This window comes from Lipomyces chichibuensis (genome assembly GCF_038497645.1).
Source record: "Lipomyces chichibuensis strain CBS 12929 unplaced genomic scaffold V1513scaffold_8, whole genome shotgun sequence".
NCBI lineage: Eukaryota > Fungi > Ascomycota > Lipomycetes > Lipomycetales > Lipomycetaceae > Lipomyces > Lipomyces chichibuensis.
The window spans coordinates 86,861-102,958 of record NW_027117460.1 but is presented as its reverse complement, the minus strand read 5'-3'; the positions used below and the strand labels follow the sequence as shown (position 1 = coordinate 102,958).

Genomic DNA, 16,098 nt, shown 5'->3' with positions numbered 1-16,098 from the left:
ATACATGAATACAAAGAAAGACAGAAACGGTCAGTTGTGCGAGATAAAAAAAAGTGCAAGACTGATCATGACGATTATAATGATTGGCCAAGCCCGTCTGGTGATACATTGTAACAGCGATGAATGAGAGAGCACTGACGAACACGATCAAAACTCGCAAGTCAGGCACTTCAAAATACTTTGACATTGGCTTGGAAAAGGGATCCTTATAACGCTCGATATCTGATCGCTTGCCAGTCTCTCAAAGTTGTCCAGAATCCTTTCCCTTTGGTACTCATTGTGCTTAAATGTAAACGATAGTCATAGGACACATAGCAAAGACTGATCCTTTAAGTGTAATGTTACTGATAGCGATATATGGCGGTTGATAAGTTCTGTACTTCTCAACTCGACCAGCCAACGAAAATGACAGCCGTAAGGCAGTACTTGTTACCATATCGATCATAAACCGCGTCTTGTGTTCGGCGGAATGTGATCCGTCCACTTGTAGTTCTTCCAATGCATATTCCTCATGGAAACTAATAATAGATCCGACCATAAGCCAAGAGGTAGCCACTCCATATCCAGGAATTACCCCTATTTCGTCTTCCAAATGCCGAAGACTCGTGACGGAGGCCGCAAACCCAGAAGAATAAAGACATATCGTTCGCTTCTTGGACAGCCAAGACATCGCGTCACCGGTTTCCCATCTTGGGATGCTTAGCTGAAGCAGTTTTTAGACGCACCTTATTGAATCAGGAATCTGTAGATTTTCATGAGGCTACTAAATATTATTCGGACAACCGCCGGACAACCGCCGGACAATATGTCGATGGAGGATATTCCCGGATGTTCGTGTCCGAGTCCAGTCTCTAATTTGAACTGGTAACAGGACAAAGGCTGTTCAAGATCCAATAACATATTTGTAATTTGGTGGTGAGTTAGACAAGTCTCATTTAGTGGGCCACCATAAGTCTGTAAGAAAATGTCGTGAGTTCTACAACTAAGGGGACAAGTACGGCATTCTAGTTCGGCGAATATAATAACAGTCTTACAATGCCATATCAACTGAGGAATACTGAACGCAGTTAAGGCGAATCTCATACATTTCAGTTGCGACAATGGCAAGCTTGAGTCTCGATATACAAGAGCGTTATTCTAAAGACTGGCAGACATAGCAAGATGCCCAAACACATGCTCGTACTAAATTCCAGCCCACACTGCTTGATTTTTCTTAATATGAAAGGACAATATCTTCGATACGAATAAAAGTATCGAATAAAAAGTATAAATATAACTAGTCCGCGCAAGTATTATCGGAAAATGCCAAGCGAATCGAGAGCGCGGTAACTGCCTTCTAGCAGCAAGGATTATCACTGTTTAAAACTCCTTAAAGCTGAATGAGTGCCAGAGGGCCCACCGTGGAAAAACCGGCCATGGGAAATGCCGATCGTCAAGCTCAATAAGATGTACATATGACGGATGGAATAGATGCATATCACCTAGAAGCGGAGAGTGACAGAGACAGGAGTGTCGACTGGTACACTTTTCGGCATCATCGTCGTTCACATGAATAGTCGACGAAATCACTTAGCAGATCAAAAGAAAAATTGGCAATTAGCTAATGTAATAAACGCAGATGCACAAGGCACTGCGGGGAAACAGCAGGAGAGTTCCGTCTTAAGATGCGATGTCACAAACAAACGTATCACGAAGCGGGGGCGATAGTATATACAAATGATCGCTACATTTGTCAATTGGAGAACTCACTCAGGGTCATTATCAATATGTGATTGAACTAGTTACAACGAGCATACTATTAACAATAATAATTATACACAAGAATAAAATAGTAGTCAAACCGATCTCATTGAGGCACCGTGCGATCTAATGAGACAGCCGGAATTGACCGGAATTAAAGGATGACGATCTTCTCTAAGGCACGTGCATGAGGCTCTGTTGTCCTCTCCACCGGACGAACAATGTTATCACGGACCTTCAACAGGCTTACTATTGTTCGACAGGTGGACCCGCTGGTATCACCGTTTTCCTGTTCTGCTCTATTTGGTAATTTAATCTAACAGCTGCTTGTCTGCAACCATATACGACTCATGCGCCTTGTACGCTCACACGCTAATGCATCAGAGGGAATTTGTTTCTCGTCTTATTAGATTTGACTCCCGCGTACCTTTTGTTGTAAATGATTGATGGAGAATGGCAGCTGAAGTACGATTTTCTGTAACAGGAATTGGTCTCTATATTCCTCGGATAAAAATTCCTGTTTGTTTGATTTGATTTATCTGAGGTGCAGGATGTACTGGTGAGTAGCCTTTAGCCTACCCCGGGTGCATAGCTTACTCTCAAAATGGATCCCACGCGGCACGCCACATGTGGACGTTTTTCTGAGATATTAAATAAATGTCTCAACATCTGGATCTGGCAAATTGTCCCTGACACAGTCCAACGCACTGACTGACGTAATACTGTCAATGTATTGTAATGCCATCATATTGGAAGGTCATATCACATCACTAAATCTGTCAATTACTGCTCTGAGAAGTCATTCTATGCTGTTGTCTTCATTACTGTATCGGCCCAGGTATCTGCCATACCGAATATGTGATGAAGGATGAGGCGACGCAGTTCACTTCCAGTCGGACGAACACGGAGAATTGGAGATTTGTCTTAATAATAGATCAATGTTGATTGTGTGGATGGGGTTTAAAGCATTCGACGGAAGTGCCATTTGCCCTCGGACCAGAGCGCAGTCGAAAAAGTCCACGATGAGGTCCTCATCTCAGTCGATAGGAGGTGCACCTGTGATTTCTGTCACCTCACCCTGGGACACTCTCCCACTTTGTTTGTGTGCGACTGCAGCCCTTATCCACGACTTGATATTATTCTTCAGCGCTCCACTTTGGCTTAGGATTGTTCAATTCGATGCCGACACGGTGGACTTGTCTAATCCTAGACTCGTGGTTGTACTAGTACTATTTTATGGAACTTCACACGATATTCTAATGCAAACAAATTCACGGCTATATAATTGCGAGCAAATTCCCCGTTGTCATCCTCCTCTATCTCAGCACAGTCTTTCAATTCATTCAACTTCTACTTCTTCTTTCCGGCATCTACAAACCAATTAATACTATTAGCAATGGCCGCTTCCACTTTTACGGGTCCCAAGGTCCCAGTTGCTACCATTAGCAGTAAGCTTACTTTCTGGGAATATTATTTAAGTTTCATCTAACAGGTTATCTCTAAAGGCTCCAAGGATTTCTGCACTATTTCCAATCGTCCTGAGGTTGCTTCCCTTGAGGCTACGAGTACGTATCTCTCGATATGTTTTGTCAATACAGGCAGACAGCCAACTGGAATATATATAGACTCCAAGGACTTCTGCACCATATCTGCGAGACCAGAGCTTGCTGCCTTGGAGGCTCAAAGTGCGTATTATTCTGAGGTGTTTCGTTGCGGCTTATCGACTAATTGGATTACAGACTCCAAGGACTTCTGCGTCATTGCTTAAATATTTCTGAAATTTATTCCAGTGCTGGTCGCTGGATTTGCAGTGTTGCCGTTTATTTTCGTATATGAGAGCCATACTTTTGTGTTTCGGTTTTTTTGGTGTGACGTATAATCGATCTTTTACCATCAAATCATAATTTACTTGAGCAAGATCGACAACTTTTTGGAAATATGTACGCGTCATATTATTTGGAATGGTTTCGGTTTTAACATGTTTGAAATTTGGAATTGATTTGTAATTTCGTTTGATTGGTTCGATATATGTCATAACTACTGGCTGTGCCATTGAAATAAATATACAGATTGCTCGAACACCTATGTTGTCCGTTTATATAAAATGCAAATCGGGGATCCGAATTTGCGCGGATTGCTCGAACACCCCAATGCTGTCCTTTTATATAAGTTATACAAAATTGCCGGATTAAATCTACCATTGAACGTTGTCGAATCTGTAGCAACCCGGTGCGAATTGGCATCGTTTAGACTCAATTGTGTTTGCGTACTACTTGCCCGATGAACTATGCTCCCGTACCCACCTCGAGCTTTCAACTGCTAATAATGATTTAATTAACATCTGCAAAGTCTATAATACAAAGTCTCACATCACCGAACCGTAACCCGTTCCAACTACAAGGCAGATCCGCGGAACGCCATCTCCATCCCATAACAGTAATAAGAAAATGCATGCCTTTCGCCATCACTATGTCCTCACCGGACCCCAATTAAATTTGACCTAATTCATTGACTGCCATTGTTTGTATTTTTGCTTCCAGACTCCGGTACCGACGCTCCAGTATTCTGCGCTCCCAGTTCCAAGTCCGCCTGCTGTTCAACTAACTCATATTCTTCAGTATCAATAGAAGGACCTGCTGAGATTCCTCTATTCACCTCATGAGAATCTGTTGCGGCTGATGAAGATGGCACTGACACGGCCGGAAAATACATGACACTCAGTTCACGCCATCTTGATGCCCAAGTACCCAGCGTGAGCATGCAAGAAATAGACGCGATTTGCAACAACCACCAGAGTAAACTGCTAGGGACATGCGCGGTGTATAGAGTAGTAATGAGTAAGTTGAGTCCGTGAATGGTTAACACAAAGTCGAATACCAGCTTGCTCCTGCCGACAAAGAGAGTTAAGAACAAAACGCTACCCACTCGTTAGCTTGCACGATCAAGAAGTAAAATTTAATGTCAAACTTTCGCACTTGAAAATCGAATTTAGGAACCAAACTAGACATATGGTCCATCCAATTGTCGTATCAATCCGCAACGTCTTCCAAGAAAAGACTAGATCCAGAGAAAACGGAGTTCCAGCCACCAAGCATGTAAATAGAATAAATATCGATGCAGTTACGTAATATAGTGTCTGTAATATCACAATTTGAGTCGCTAAACGAGCGGGTGCTAACGAATCCATTCGTGTGGCCGGCCTCCGGTTGCGGCGCCGACGTCGGTCTTTGAAACTCATTCTGAAGAGTCTTGTCTGTACAACGTTACCCGCTAATACATATATATAGCTATATATATAGATCCAATAAGAATTGTCCAATTTTAATCGCAAAAGTAGAAAATGGGGAATAAGTTGCAAAGGTAATGATTTACAAGATTGCCACAATTTGTCTCCCCGCAGCTGGTTCGAATGAGCTAAGGCAGACCATGACGTCCCAACCGTCCAACGATTGTGGAAGTGTGTATGCGAGAAATCTTTCACGTGCTTATGCGGATGACACGTTCTGTCAAGCGGCCGACTCAGTAAGTTTTGATCGGGAAAATGAGAAAGTCCCGACGTGTTGTGTTATTTGGCGCACCACGCGACCCGAGGCTATAAAGTCAGTAAATCGAGGTATTTATAAGCTTTCATATATATGGCTCTAAACCGTTATAAAACCTTTTTAGCCTCATTATTGTCACAAATTTGCTGGACCTAAGACGGCACTAAAGAAGCTTAATTAGGCCCTTACTTTACAAAGAAAAAATCCGGTTGACCGCCACACACAATTTGGCGGATACATCCCGAGGGTGCGGCAAATCCAATTTTACACTAAAGGCTCAAACCAAGATCTGGATGTCCTGCACATCTTGTTACACTCTTTCAGTGCAAATATCAATATTCCATTCGATGGCAGGGAGTATTGGAGAAACCTCGACAATCTATTGTTAATTCCAGGTATTCTCACGCTGGCCGATTGACTACATCGTTCTTTCGGCAGGAAGGATCGGAAGAGATCTGGTTGTCGCTTCTCACTCAACAACCTGGCATTAACTGTCAACGGATATGCCTGCACCGACTAGATTCTCCTTGCTGGTGGCAGCATATCCAACTATAACAGCGGCATTACTGTTTGCATTTCGCAGACTGCAATACCAATATCCAATCTTAGACCGGATTATTACGCACCAGAGTCAGGCTCGTCTGTTTCAGCACAATGCAGCTCCTGGTCTCGCGATCACGGCTCCGACGACGAATGCTGCCACTCAGTATTCGGCGCAAATCTCACAATCAGCGACGGGTGCCTCTGGTGCATCTATCGCCACCAATAATTTTCAATATACTATAAGTCCGTCCTATCATGCCAAGGACCGCAATCTAGTAGCAAGAAAGTATTCTGGATCGGTGGTGGCCAATTCAGGAAAAAGGTCCACTCGCCCTGCATCTGGTGAGGACAGTTTTTTCTTCAGCAAGATTCGCGAGTCGGAGTCTGTCGCCCTAGGGGTGATTGACGGAGTTGGCGGCTGGAATGAGATCGGTGTGGATGCAACGGATTTCAGCCACTCCTTGGCAGAAGCAATGGCTGAGCTGACGGCGAAGCTTTCCACTGATACGAGCGCAAAGAGGGACGAGTCAAATAGTATCGTCTCCAAGTTTTCGTTTCCTCCCCTTGTCCTTCTGGACGCTGGGTACAACTCGATTCGGAATTCAGGAAAAGTGAAGGCTGGTGGATCTACGGCATGTGTTGGCGTCGCCCACGGCAATGGAACCTTGCAAGCTGCAAATCTTGGAGATTCAGGGTTTTTTATTTTTCGCGATGGAAAGATTCATTACATGTCAATTCCGCAAACCCATTATTTCAATGCCCCGTACCAGCTAGCAATCATCCCACAGAAAATCATCGAGCAGAACGCGCGATACGGCGGCAAAAATTTCGATGACAAGCCAAGTGACGCGAATTTGTCTACTCACAAGCTGAAGCATGGTGATGTGGTGCTTTTTTGTACAGACGGCGTCCTCGACAATTTACTGCCATCCGACTGTCTCAGAATTGTCAATGAAGAGATGATATCACAAGGGAACTGGATTGTCGATAGAAGATCGGGTGATATTCAAGCTAGCGGTGAACGGCAGTACTCTGGCGTTGATAGCTTGGCGAAGCGACTCGTCTCGGCAGCATTTAAGGCCAGTATAGATCCAAAGACTGACGGACCATTTGCGATTGAGGCGCAGAGACAAATGAAAGTGCTCTATAAAGGTGGGAAGCCAGACGACATAACAGCTCTTGTAATGTTTGTCCATCAGCATATCGGAGGCAAGACACAGGAGAAGTCATAGTCGTAGAATTGGATAAAAGTTTGTTGGTTTAATTTCGGAGCGGAGTTGTAAAAAGCGTCTTATATAGTATGCAGTGAACCGGCGTTGATAGGAATTTGGAATTTTTGTCATAAAATATTGCTTGTATTGGACTCTGATTTTGCTAAAGTGTGTTAGACAACTTTTTAGTTTTCTGGCTACAACAGTCTCTTATTGGATCCTTGTTTACCGCTATTTTTGAATGATAAGTTTTATTGTACGTGTGCCATAGTTCTATGAACGCTTGATATACTCAAATTGAAAAGTCTCATCGTCACTCAACTCTGACCCAGATAGGCCAAGTTCCCAACTATCTCCTTCATTCTTATATAGCAAACAACAAACTCAGTAAACTGGCAATCGGATGTATTCAATGTGCAGTCGTAACACACGCATTGCAGCTTTCAAAACGTCGATTCTCTTGGCTGACCGTCATGGGAAAGCATACAACATGTCCGCGAGTAAGAAGATCCAGAAATAAGCATGCACATCTTTGCAATCTACGTAATACTTTTAATGAAACTCTGGGTGCCACTGTTCAAAGATCATCGATGACGCGACATCTATTCGCCGCTTCATGTCAGCCCGGAACCCGGCTGTGTCTGCGACTAGCTGATCAAACGCCGAATGTTTCACTTTAGTTACCTCGTAGATCTCATACAACTTATCAGATCAGATTATACCAACAGGCATATTTGCCATCAGAGAGGATCGGTGCCATTTGGTCTTGCTCAAGTCCAACGTGTACTTGGCGTGAATTTCACGTCTTGATGCACTGTTTGAGTTGGCGGAAGTCCATTATTAATCAAAAGGTGAGTATCAAGAAATACTAGATGCCACCACACCGACCGCCGAACTTTTGCATCGGGAGGCTCTATTGATAAGGTGGCAAAAACTGCCGGATCACAGTGCATACCCATGAGCTGAGCAACTAAGCAAGTTGGGCAACTTCGCATGCATTGTGAGCCATCAATATCCGATGAATAACCGTTTGAAGTATTGTATAACTGCTACAAGACACTGTAGCGTAGGGCACATCGGAAAATCGTATTTTTGTCAGAGGGAATTCTGTCGCCTGTAAGTATTTGTCAATCTCAGCTTGATAACACATTTTGCTTGCGAATCTTGCTGAAAATACTGCAGCGGATCACTACTGCTCCTACAGGCTGTATAAAGTATTGTAAAAAGCACACAGAGAAAATCTGTAGATGAGCTTTCTTGCCGATACGTGGCCCAGATTGATTATCTCGCTGAATCAAATCTGTACGGTCGAAAAACCGCATAAAAGGATACATCACTCGCAGATTTAATATTAGTCTGGCTGCTGCAAGAATTCTGAAAGCCCTCCAAAGATATTCTGACTTGAACTTGTCAACGACTTGGAATCCGTACAGAACTTTCAGGGCGCAATCATTGATCCAATAAAGAACCTACTAATGGTTCCTAAGAGTTTAGCAAAGTAACAACAAAACTTCGCAGAGGATGTGAGAACTCGCTCAACATTGTGCGCCAATACGCCATGTTGGCGTATCGACTCTCGCCAGTGTTGCTATCTACTGATAACACGCCAAGAACTTTCTCCCCCTCATCGACCTTTCCTTCCTCACTTGCGAGTCAATTGCGCTGTCATTTTATCGTGTAGCCGTCTTAGAGCCATTTGGCTTGCCTTATATGATATTAAGCGCATTGGATTGGCTACAACATCGAGGCCCACAGTTGCACACTTGCACTTCCGTATTTTATTTCTTTCCAGTTGCCTTTGTCCAAAGTATTTTCTCTGTACAGAGGAGATGCTCCCATGAACTTAGGAGGGTTGGAGACAATAATCCTTTCAGAGTGAACGCATGATTGGATTTGATAATGTGGTCAAATTTTCAAGGGACACAGAATTGCTTACTCGCTTTCTCAATGTTCTAGTCGCAGAGTCGAATCGGAACACATATACATCAGTAGTGTGAAACTAAGAGGTCAAGTTCCTAAATCAGAGGAGTTGAGGCATCTATTTCACAGCCACAACCGCCGCACCAAATCATTGCTGCACCGCCACTCATTTTGCCCGGTGCCTTGGGATCAATCCTCAAAAAAAAAATTCAAAAAATTTCGCGGCTCTATCTTCCAACAGCATACACTGCTATCGCAAGGTCGTCGTGCTCAATCAAATAGCTCAGACAAGATGGTGTCCTTTCACACTCTCGAAAGAGAGAGATATTTTCAGAATCCACCGGAAGACAGGTCGGCATATCCGTTATTGGCTGAGGCCGTTGCTCCTCATGTGGGATCCTTCAACGCATTGACTACCGGAGGATTGCTTGATCTTGCGGTCAAGGATATCGGTGAAAAGATTGTTTTCGATAGTAATAATTCAGATAGGCGCGGTAATAAGCTTACTTGTATGCTTTTGTATTATTCATGATATTGGGAATTCAGGTCAGTGCTGACACGGCTCCAGTTCGCGTTGATGAAGTCAGAATATTGAAACCGGCGGTATCCAATAAGGATAAGACTACGATTTCGCGAAGAGTGTATCCAGCTGAGGTATATCTAGTATGCATTATACCACTTGAGTACTTACTGATAGACCTCTTCAGTGCCGTGAGCGTCTCTCGACGTACAGGGGTAGAATGAACATCAAGTTTGTATATCGCGTGAACGGCGACCCCGAACAGGTTGAGAACAAAGACGTTGGCTTGATTCCAATTATGTTGAAGTCCAACCGTTGCCATCTCGAGAAGATGTCGCCTGCGGAGCTTATCCGACAGAAGGAGGAGTCCGAGGAATTGGGAGGCTATTTTATCGTTAATGGTATCGAGAAGCTTATCCGCATGCTGATCGTTCAACGCCGAAATCATCCAATGGCAATTATTCGACCATCTTTCACAAACCGTGGTACGACTTACAGTCAATATGGTGTTCAGATTCGTGCCGTTCGACCGGATCAGACTTCACAGACCAATGTTCTTCATTATCTTAACGATGGTAATGTCACATTCCGATTCTCATGGAGGAAGAACGAATACCTTATCCCAGTCATGATGATTTTGAAGGCACTTGTCAACACTAATGATCGTGAAATATTTGATGGCATTGTTGGCACAGACACCAAAAATAGTTTCTTGACAGATCGTCTTGAGTTACTGTTACGAACTTATAAAGTGTATAACTTGTATTCACGGGAGGAAACGCTTGCTCATCTCGGCGACAAGTTTCGTGTCGTTATGGGCGCATCGATTGATCAAACGGATGCCGATGTCGGACGTGAAGTCCTTCGTCGAATTGTCCTAGTCCACCTCAGGAGTGATGAGGACAAGTTCAGGCTGCTGCTATTTATGATTCGCAAGCTCTATGCAGTTGTTGCCGGGGACTGTGCGCCGGATAATCCAGATGCCACTCAGCACCAAGAAGTTTTGCTCGGAGGATTTTTATATGGCATGATTATTAAGGAGAAGATCGAGGAGATGCTCAATAACTTCCGGCTACAGATCGTGTCAGACGTTACACGCGGAGTCGGTGTTAACTTCGCAGATCCAAAATATATAAACAAGGTCTTCGAGAAAGTAAACTTCAACATCGGGCAGAAGATGCAGTATTTCTTGTCAACCGGTAACCTGATTTCACAATCTGGTCTTGATTTACAGCAAGTGTCCGGATATACAGTCGTCGCTGAGAAAATTAATTTCTACCGCTTCATCTCTCATTTCCGAATGGTTCACCGAGGGTCTTTTTTCGCTCAATTGAAGACTACTACCGTCCGAAAATTATTACCGGAGAGTTGGGGATTCTTGTGTCCCGTTCACACACCCGACGGATCGCCATGTGGTTTGCTTAACCATCTTGCCCACAAGTGCCAGATTACGACTGAATCCGTTGATGTTTCGCATATTACACAGTTAGTTCGAACTCTAGGTGTTAGTTCACCTAATATAATCGGATCAGGACCTGAGCTATGTTGCGTACAATTAGATGGTGCCATTATTGGCTGGTGCTCTTACAAGGCGGCCCGCCGAGTCGCTGATTCTTTGAGGTTCTGGAAAGTGGAGGGTACTCATGACGTCCCGAGAGCACTTGAGATAGGATTTGTCCCACCATCCAGTGGCGGCCAGTATCCAGGTCTATTCCTGTTCTCATCACAGTCACGAATGCTCAGACCGGTTCGTTACCTTCCACTCGATCGAGAAGATTTGCTCGGTCCATTTGAGCAGGTGTATATGGACATTGCTGTCTCACCGACCGAAATCACGTCAGGGTTACATACGCACGTAGAGTATACGGCTACCAACATTCTGTCGATTCTTGCAAACTTGACCCCATTCTCCGATTTCAATCAATCGCCGCGAAATATGTACCAGTGCCAGATGAGTAAGCAAACTATGGGTACTCCTGGAACCGCATTGCGATACCGATCAGATAATAAATTGTACCGACTACAGACTGGTCAGACTCCTATCGTCAAAGCAAAGATTTATGATGACTATGGTATGGATAACTACCCCAATGGAATGAATGCGGTAGTTGCGGTCATTTCATACACGGGTTATGATATGGACGACGCTATGATTATTAACAAGTCTGCTCACGAAAGAGGATTCGGGTACGGTACGGTTACTAAAGTCGAGAAGATTGACTTAAACGAGAAGAGACGACGCGGTGAACCGATCGCTCAGCATTTCGGCTTCGGTTCGGACCAGTGGCCGGAAGAGTGGAGAATGAAACTGGACGAGGATGGACTTCCTATTGTGGGAATTTTGCTCGAGCAAGGCGATCCTATGGCTGCTTACTTTGACGACAATCTTGGCAAGACGAAAGTCATGGTATACAAGTCTTCCGAAGCGGCGTTTGTCGAGGAAGTGAGACTACTAGGTGATGACGGCGACCAGGAGTTCCAATCGATCTCAGTTAAGCTCCGCATCACTCGTTCGCCAGTTATTGGCGATAAATTTTCGTCACGACATGGACAAAAGGGTGTGTGCTCGCAAAAATACCCCACGGTAGACATGCCGTTCTCTGAGAGCGGTATTCACCCAGACATCATCATCAACCCGCACGCATTTCCGTCACGCATGACCATCGGTATGTTTGTCGAGAGTTTGGCAGGCAAGGCGGGTGCAATGCATGGAATCGCGCAGGATTCTACGCCGTTCCAGTTTTCTGAACAGAATACTGCAGCGGACTATTTTGGAGAACAGTTAGCAAAGGCGGGATATAATTACCACGGCAACGAACCTATGTACAGCGGTATCACTGGCGAAGAGTTCAAGGCTGATATTTACATCGGAGTTGTCTACTACCAGCGTCTCCGACATATGGTCAACGATAAGTACCAGGTCCGATCGACTGGTCCGGTTAACAGTTTGACTATGCAACCAGTCAAGGGACGGAAGCGATCCGGTGGTATTCGTGTCGGAGAGATGGAACGTGATGCCCTTATTGCACACGGGACTTCGTTCTTGCTACAGGATAGATTGTTGAACTGCAGTGATTACTCACAGACACACATTTGCCGAGATTGTGGATCATTATTGTCGACCGTCACGACTATTCCGGCGGTTGGTAGTCTCGCAGAAATTAGATGTCGTCGATGCGCGCAAAAACTTGTTAGCAAGACTGCTGCACCGGCGACGTCTGATGATGCGCGAGAAATTTGGGAAGACGGTGCCGGTAATAGATATAGAGGTGGGAACAATACAACCACTGTGGCGATCCCTTATGTTTTGCGGTACTTGGATGTCGAGTTGGCAGCTATGGGTGTCAAGATGAAATTCAATGTTGAGCCAAAGTAGATTGGATGGCACTACCCATAAGAACTATGTTAAATATATAAGGCAGTTAGTTATGTTTGGTCAGAATTGGTCAGGAGCATTTCGTGTATAAAATGGTTTATAAAAGTCTTAATATACGCATTTCGTTTTATTAGTTATGGAATATTATGTATGCGTCCCATTTTCCTTTGGAGTTGCATCGTCAAGTGGCATGGTACTTCCGTGACCTTCAGTTATTTCATTTAATGAGTCCAGAAGGCTTTAGCATTGACGCCCGGCTAGGTAGCCACAGTTAACTGTCAGGAATCTTGTAAATTTTGTCACTATACACTGACATAACAACAAAAATTGGACCTGCTTTGGAGAAATAATGGAGACAAATGACCGAGGTACTGTCTGAGCGTTTCGGTGTTTATCGCTGTTCGCATTTGTAAACTTACAATAATTCGTCGTAGCATTCGCAAGGATTAATAACATCTGGTTAAATGCATAGGGTTAGGTCTCAAATTGGGACTTGTAGTTTTTTCTCGAGCCGAGCAAAGCAGCTTCAGTTTAAGTGCTGGTTGCTAACGCTTGCTACGTCTCAAAATTAGGATTGCAATTCTAGCACTCGGACTTTGAGAAGTTGTTGTATAATGACGTTTCTTTAAAATATATTCTGGGTATCAGTGAAGCAACTGGAAATGCTTGAGGAGTCGCGACTAAGATTGGCCGTGATCTCTGTAAGGTACTCGCGACTCCGAGCAAATACAAGACGCGCAATGTTTTCGGCTACGAGGAGGGAGCTGCATAATCTTCGGTCTGCTGCTGAGTTAAATTTATGCGTTCCTAGTTGGAGGAATGGGCTGTTATTACCAGTTGTATCGCGATCATTCTCGGCCCAGGCGTCCTGTGCGGTGGCATCGAGTACGGATTTGTTAAAGCAAAATGACGATGCGTTGGTGAAATTGATGCGGTGGGCAAGGCAGGAACGAAGAAGAAGGCAGAAGTTTAAGGAGACGAAAAGTCCGATAGATGGAGCTCTCCCTGATACTGCATCACCGCAGACGAAGCCAGTGTAAGTATTTTCGGTGTGTTACTTACTGAAGTATGTTTTAACCGCATACCAGCAAATCACGGCGTACCACAGGACGGGGTAATAGTGGCCAAAATGGAGCGAAGAAGCCGCGCGCACACTCTTCTCGGACACCAACACAACGTGGCACGACAGAAGAGTAATTCTAATTTTGAGAATCGATCATATGCGATGGAGACGCTAACGATTTGTTAGGCGGGTGGAAGCCATAGCAAAGGACAGAAAAAAGTGGAACGAAGATATTCTAACGGCGCTGGAGATGATTAGAGCTGCGGCACCACAATCGAAAACCTCAGAGGGCCCGACCGTGAAGGAAGAAACGGAGGATCACGGCGACATGTTGGCGGACAAAACATATTCAGACTTGCCGTTTGAAAAGTATCCCTTAGAGGCGATAGAGGTGCCATCCGAGGCGCATATATTTCCGCCAGTTTTAGAACACGGTATTGATCGCGTTCTTTTCAAGTATGATCAATGAATTTACGGGAGCCTTGATTTAGGCGAAGTTAACCTCCTCTAGTCCCGGCGTACACTTCCTGCAGGATCCTCGATCTCGAGTCTATAACTTTCCGCCAGAGATTAAGCATATCATGTCGGTTCACGAATTCGATTACGACGCCCTTCCAGAATACCAAATCTCATCTAGGGATAAGATATTACAGAGTATTGCCATGGAACAAAAGTGCAAGTATTACGGGTCAACGTCCAGTCTAACAGCAATGCTGTCACAATTTCATTATCTCATTTCAAAATGGCGGCCGCCGAATGGCACGCATATATCACATCATCATGACGAGTCGTTGAAGTTCACGGCGGCCGCATCGATGGCAGCATCTGTGTTCGTGCGGTACATGCCTGAAACAGGGTTATACGCCATAGATTCAGATAAATCTGACGATAGTGAGATTATTCTCATGTGGCTTGGTCGATCTATGGAATTGCAATTGGTTACGCCGGTAGAGAAGTACGAAAATTTCAGGCGATCAAAATCTCATTTGCTCGACCCTGAACAAAAGAAATACAGAGAGCCATACCATTATTCTAAATGTGGTGATTTCATGCTACGGTCGCAGCAGGACTGTATGGACCCTCGACTACCAAATGGTGGTACATTTGATCTTAAGACTCGCGCTGTGGCGGCCGTGAGATACGATATAGAACATATCCACGAAGTTGGTGAGACAGGATACCAGCTGAAAACATTACATGGAAAATATGAATCCTTTGAGAGTGAGTATAAAGATATGATCCGAGCCTCATTCTTGAAGTACTCGCTGCAAGCTCGGATCGGTCGAATGGATGGCATTTTGATTGCATACCATAATATTGCGCGGTTGTTTGGATTCCAGTATGTTCCTCTAGAAGAATTAGATTTATGTATTCATGGCGAAAATCACAAGTATCTTGCCAAAGAGGAATTCTCGGCGAGCATTGGAATCCTGAATGACTTTCTAGACAGAGTTACAGCAGAGTACCCCGAACAGGTATATCTATTGAGAATTTCTGGAATCACGTTGAGGCTAACTAAGGATGGCAGTCTTTTAACCTTGTGTTCTATGTATCACCAGAGACAAAACAAATGTGCATCTTTCTGAAGCGCATGACGACTGATGAGATCGACATGGAGCAAGCAAAGAAACGTGATCAAGGTTTCCGTCTTAAGCCGACGGCTGAGAGCATTGTGAAGCAACTGGAGGAGGATCCAGAAATGCCTAATTCTAGAGTTGAAGATATAGTGAGTAGTATCGAAAATTCTGAAGCCAAACAGCTTTCCGCGAATAAGAATTGGGAATTCACTGTGGCTGATTCATCGGGACGCGCTGAGAGCGACCGGATGGATGTAAGTGACGTTCATCAAGGCTCCTCACAATTGTCGGAAGATGACGTTACTATTTCTGTCGATTCGCCTCTGAACGAGGACCAGGCGTGGGCGATGAGCATGAAGGATTTCGGAATTGAAATTGGCAAATTTACAGATGAATTGGCGAGTCGCGAGTTCTATCAGATTGACGTCAGGAATTTCATCAATGGAAAGGAACTTGATTTCGCCGATAGCCCGGAGCCGACAGCGGCAGGTCAGTGGAAGATCCAGTACTCTATCTTTCGCAATCAGTCGCCAGGAGCGAAAAGAAATGCATACACCGCCTCAATTCAATCCCGCGCTAAAGTAAACCGCGAGAAAGTCACCACAA

At 44.5% G+C, this 16,098-nt stretch overlaps 6 protein-coding genes across 6 annotated transcripts; 4 read left to right on the top strand and 2 right to left on the bottom strand.

Annotated features, from left to right (window-relative positions):
* Positions 1-283: 283 nt before the first annotated feature.
* Positions 284-670, bottom strand: V1513DRAFT_424134 (uncharacterized protein; the record flags this gene model as incomplete). The annotated part of the gene is made up of 1 exon (XM_066896070.1): positions 284-670. One exon carries the CDS (start codon positions 668-670, stop codon positions 284-286), a length of 387 nt encoding a protein of 128 aa, XP_066754621.1.
* A 2,466-nt stretch (positions 671-3,136) lies between these two features.
* On the top strand, positions 3,137-3,508 carry V1513DRAFT_424133 (uncharacterized protein; the record flags this gene model as incomplete). Its single annotated transcript, XM_066896069.1, has 3 exons — positions 3,137-3,188; positions 3,246-3,425; positions 3,480-3,508. The coding sequence occupies 3 exons, from the start codon at positions 3,137-3,139 to the stop codon at positions 3,506-3,508; spliced, it is 261 nt and encodes an 86-aa protein (XP_066754620.1).
* Positions 3,509-4,245: 737 nt separating this feature from the next.
* V1513DRAFT_376547 (integral membrane protein S linking to the trans Golgi network-domain-containing protein) lies at positions 4,246-4,927 on the bottom strand (the record flags this gene model as incomplete). The annotated part of the gene is made up of 2 exons (XM_066894929.1): positions 4,246-4,657; positions 4,716-4,927. 2 exons carry the CDS (start codon positions 4,925-4,927, stop codon positions 4,246-4,248), a joined length of 624 nt encoding a protein of 207 aa, XP_066754619.1.
* Positions 4,928-5,318: 391 nt separating this feature from the next.
* On the top strand, positions 5,319-7,355 carry V1513DRAFT_441027 (phosphatase 2C-like domain-containing protein). The gene has a single exon (XM_066897457.1). The coding sequence runs from the start codon at positions 5,786-5,788 to the stop codon at positions 7,055-7,057; it is 1,272 nt and encodes a 423-aa protein (XP_066754618.1). The 5' UTR covers positions 5,319-5,785; the 3' UTR covers positions 7,058-7,355.
* A 1,749-nt stretch (positions 7,356-9,104) lies between these two features.
* Positions 9,105-12,982, top strand: V1513DRAFT_478251 (uncharacterized protein). The gene is made up of 3 exons (XM_066900265.1): positions 9,105-9,465; positions 9,525-9,610; positions 9,664-12,982. The coding sequence occupies exons 1-3, from the start codon at positions 9,249-9,251 to the stop codon at positions 12,850-12,852; spliced, it is 3,492 nt and encodes a 1,163-aa protein (XP_066754617.1). The 5' UTR covers positions 9,105-9,248; the 3' UTR covers positions 12,853-12,982.
* Positions 12,983-13,514: 532 nt separating this feature from the next.
* V1513DRAFT_376955 (mitochondrial protein Pet127-domain-containing protein) lies at positions 13,515-15,501 on the top strand (the record flags this gene model as incomplete). Its single annotated transcript, XM_066894940.1, has 4 exons — positions 13,515-13,888; positions 13,941-14,045; positions 14,102-14,371; positions 14,427-15,501. The coding sequence occupies 4 exons, from the start codon at positions 13,515-13,517 to the stop codon at positions 15,499-15,501; spliced, it is 1,824 nt and encodes a 607-aa protein (XP_066754616.1).
* Positions 15,502-16,098: the final 597 nt, after the last annotated feature.

What these genes read in the sequence shown, in the direction of transcription:
- V1513DRAFT_441027 (XM_066897457.1), top strand. Translation starts at nt 5,786, where the DNA reads ATGCCTGCACCGACTAGATTCTCCTTGCTGGTGGCAGCATATCCAACT.
- V1513DRAFT_478251 (XM_066900265.1), top strand. Translation starts at nt 9,249, where the DNA reads ATGGTGTCCTTTCACACTCTCGAAAGAGAGAGATATTTTCAGAATCCA. An exon ending in GCGCGGTAATAAGCTTACTT is followed by an intron (nt 9,466 to 9,524) that starts GTATGCTTTTGT and finishes ACACGGCTCCAG; the next exon opens with TTCGCGTTGATGAAGTCAGA. An exon ending in GAAGAGTGTATCCAGCTGAG is followed by an intron (nt 9,611 to 9,663) that starts GTATATCTAGTA and finishes AGACCTCTTCAG; the next exon opens with TGCCGTGAGCGTCTCTCGAC.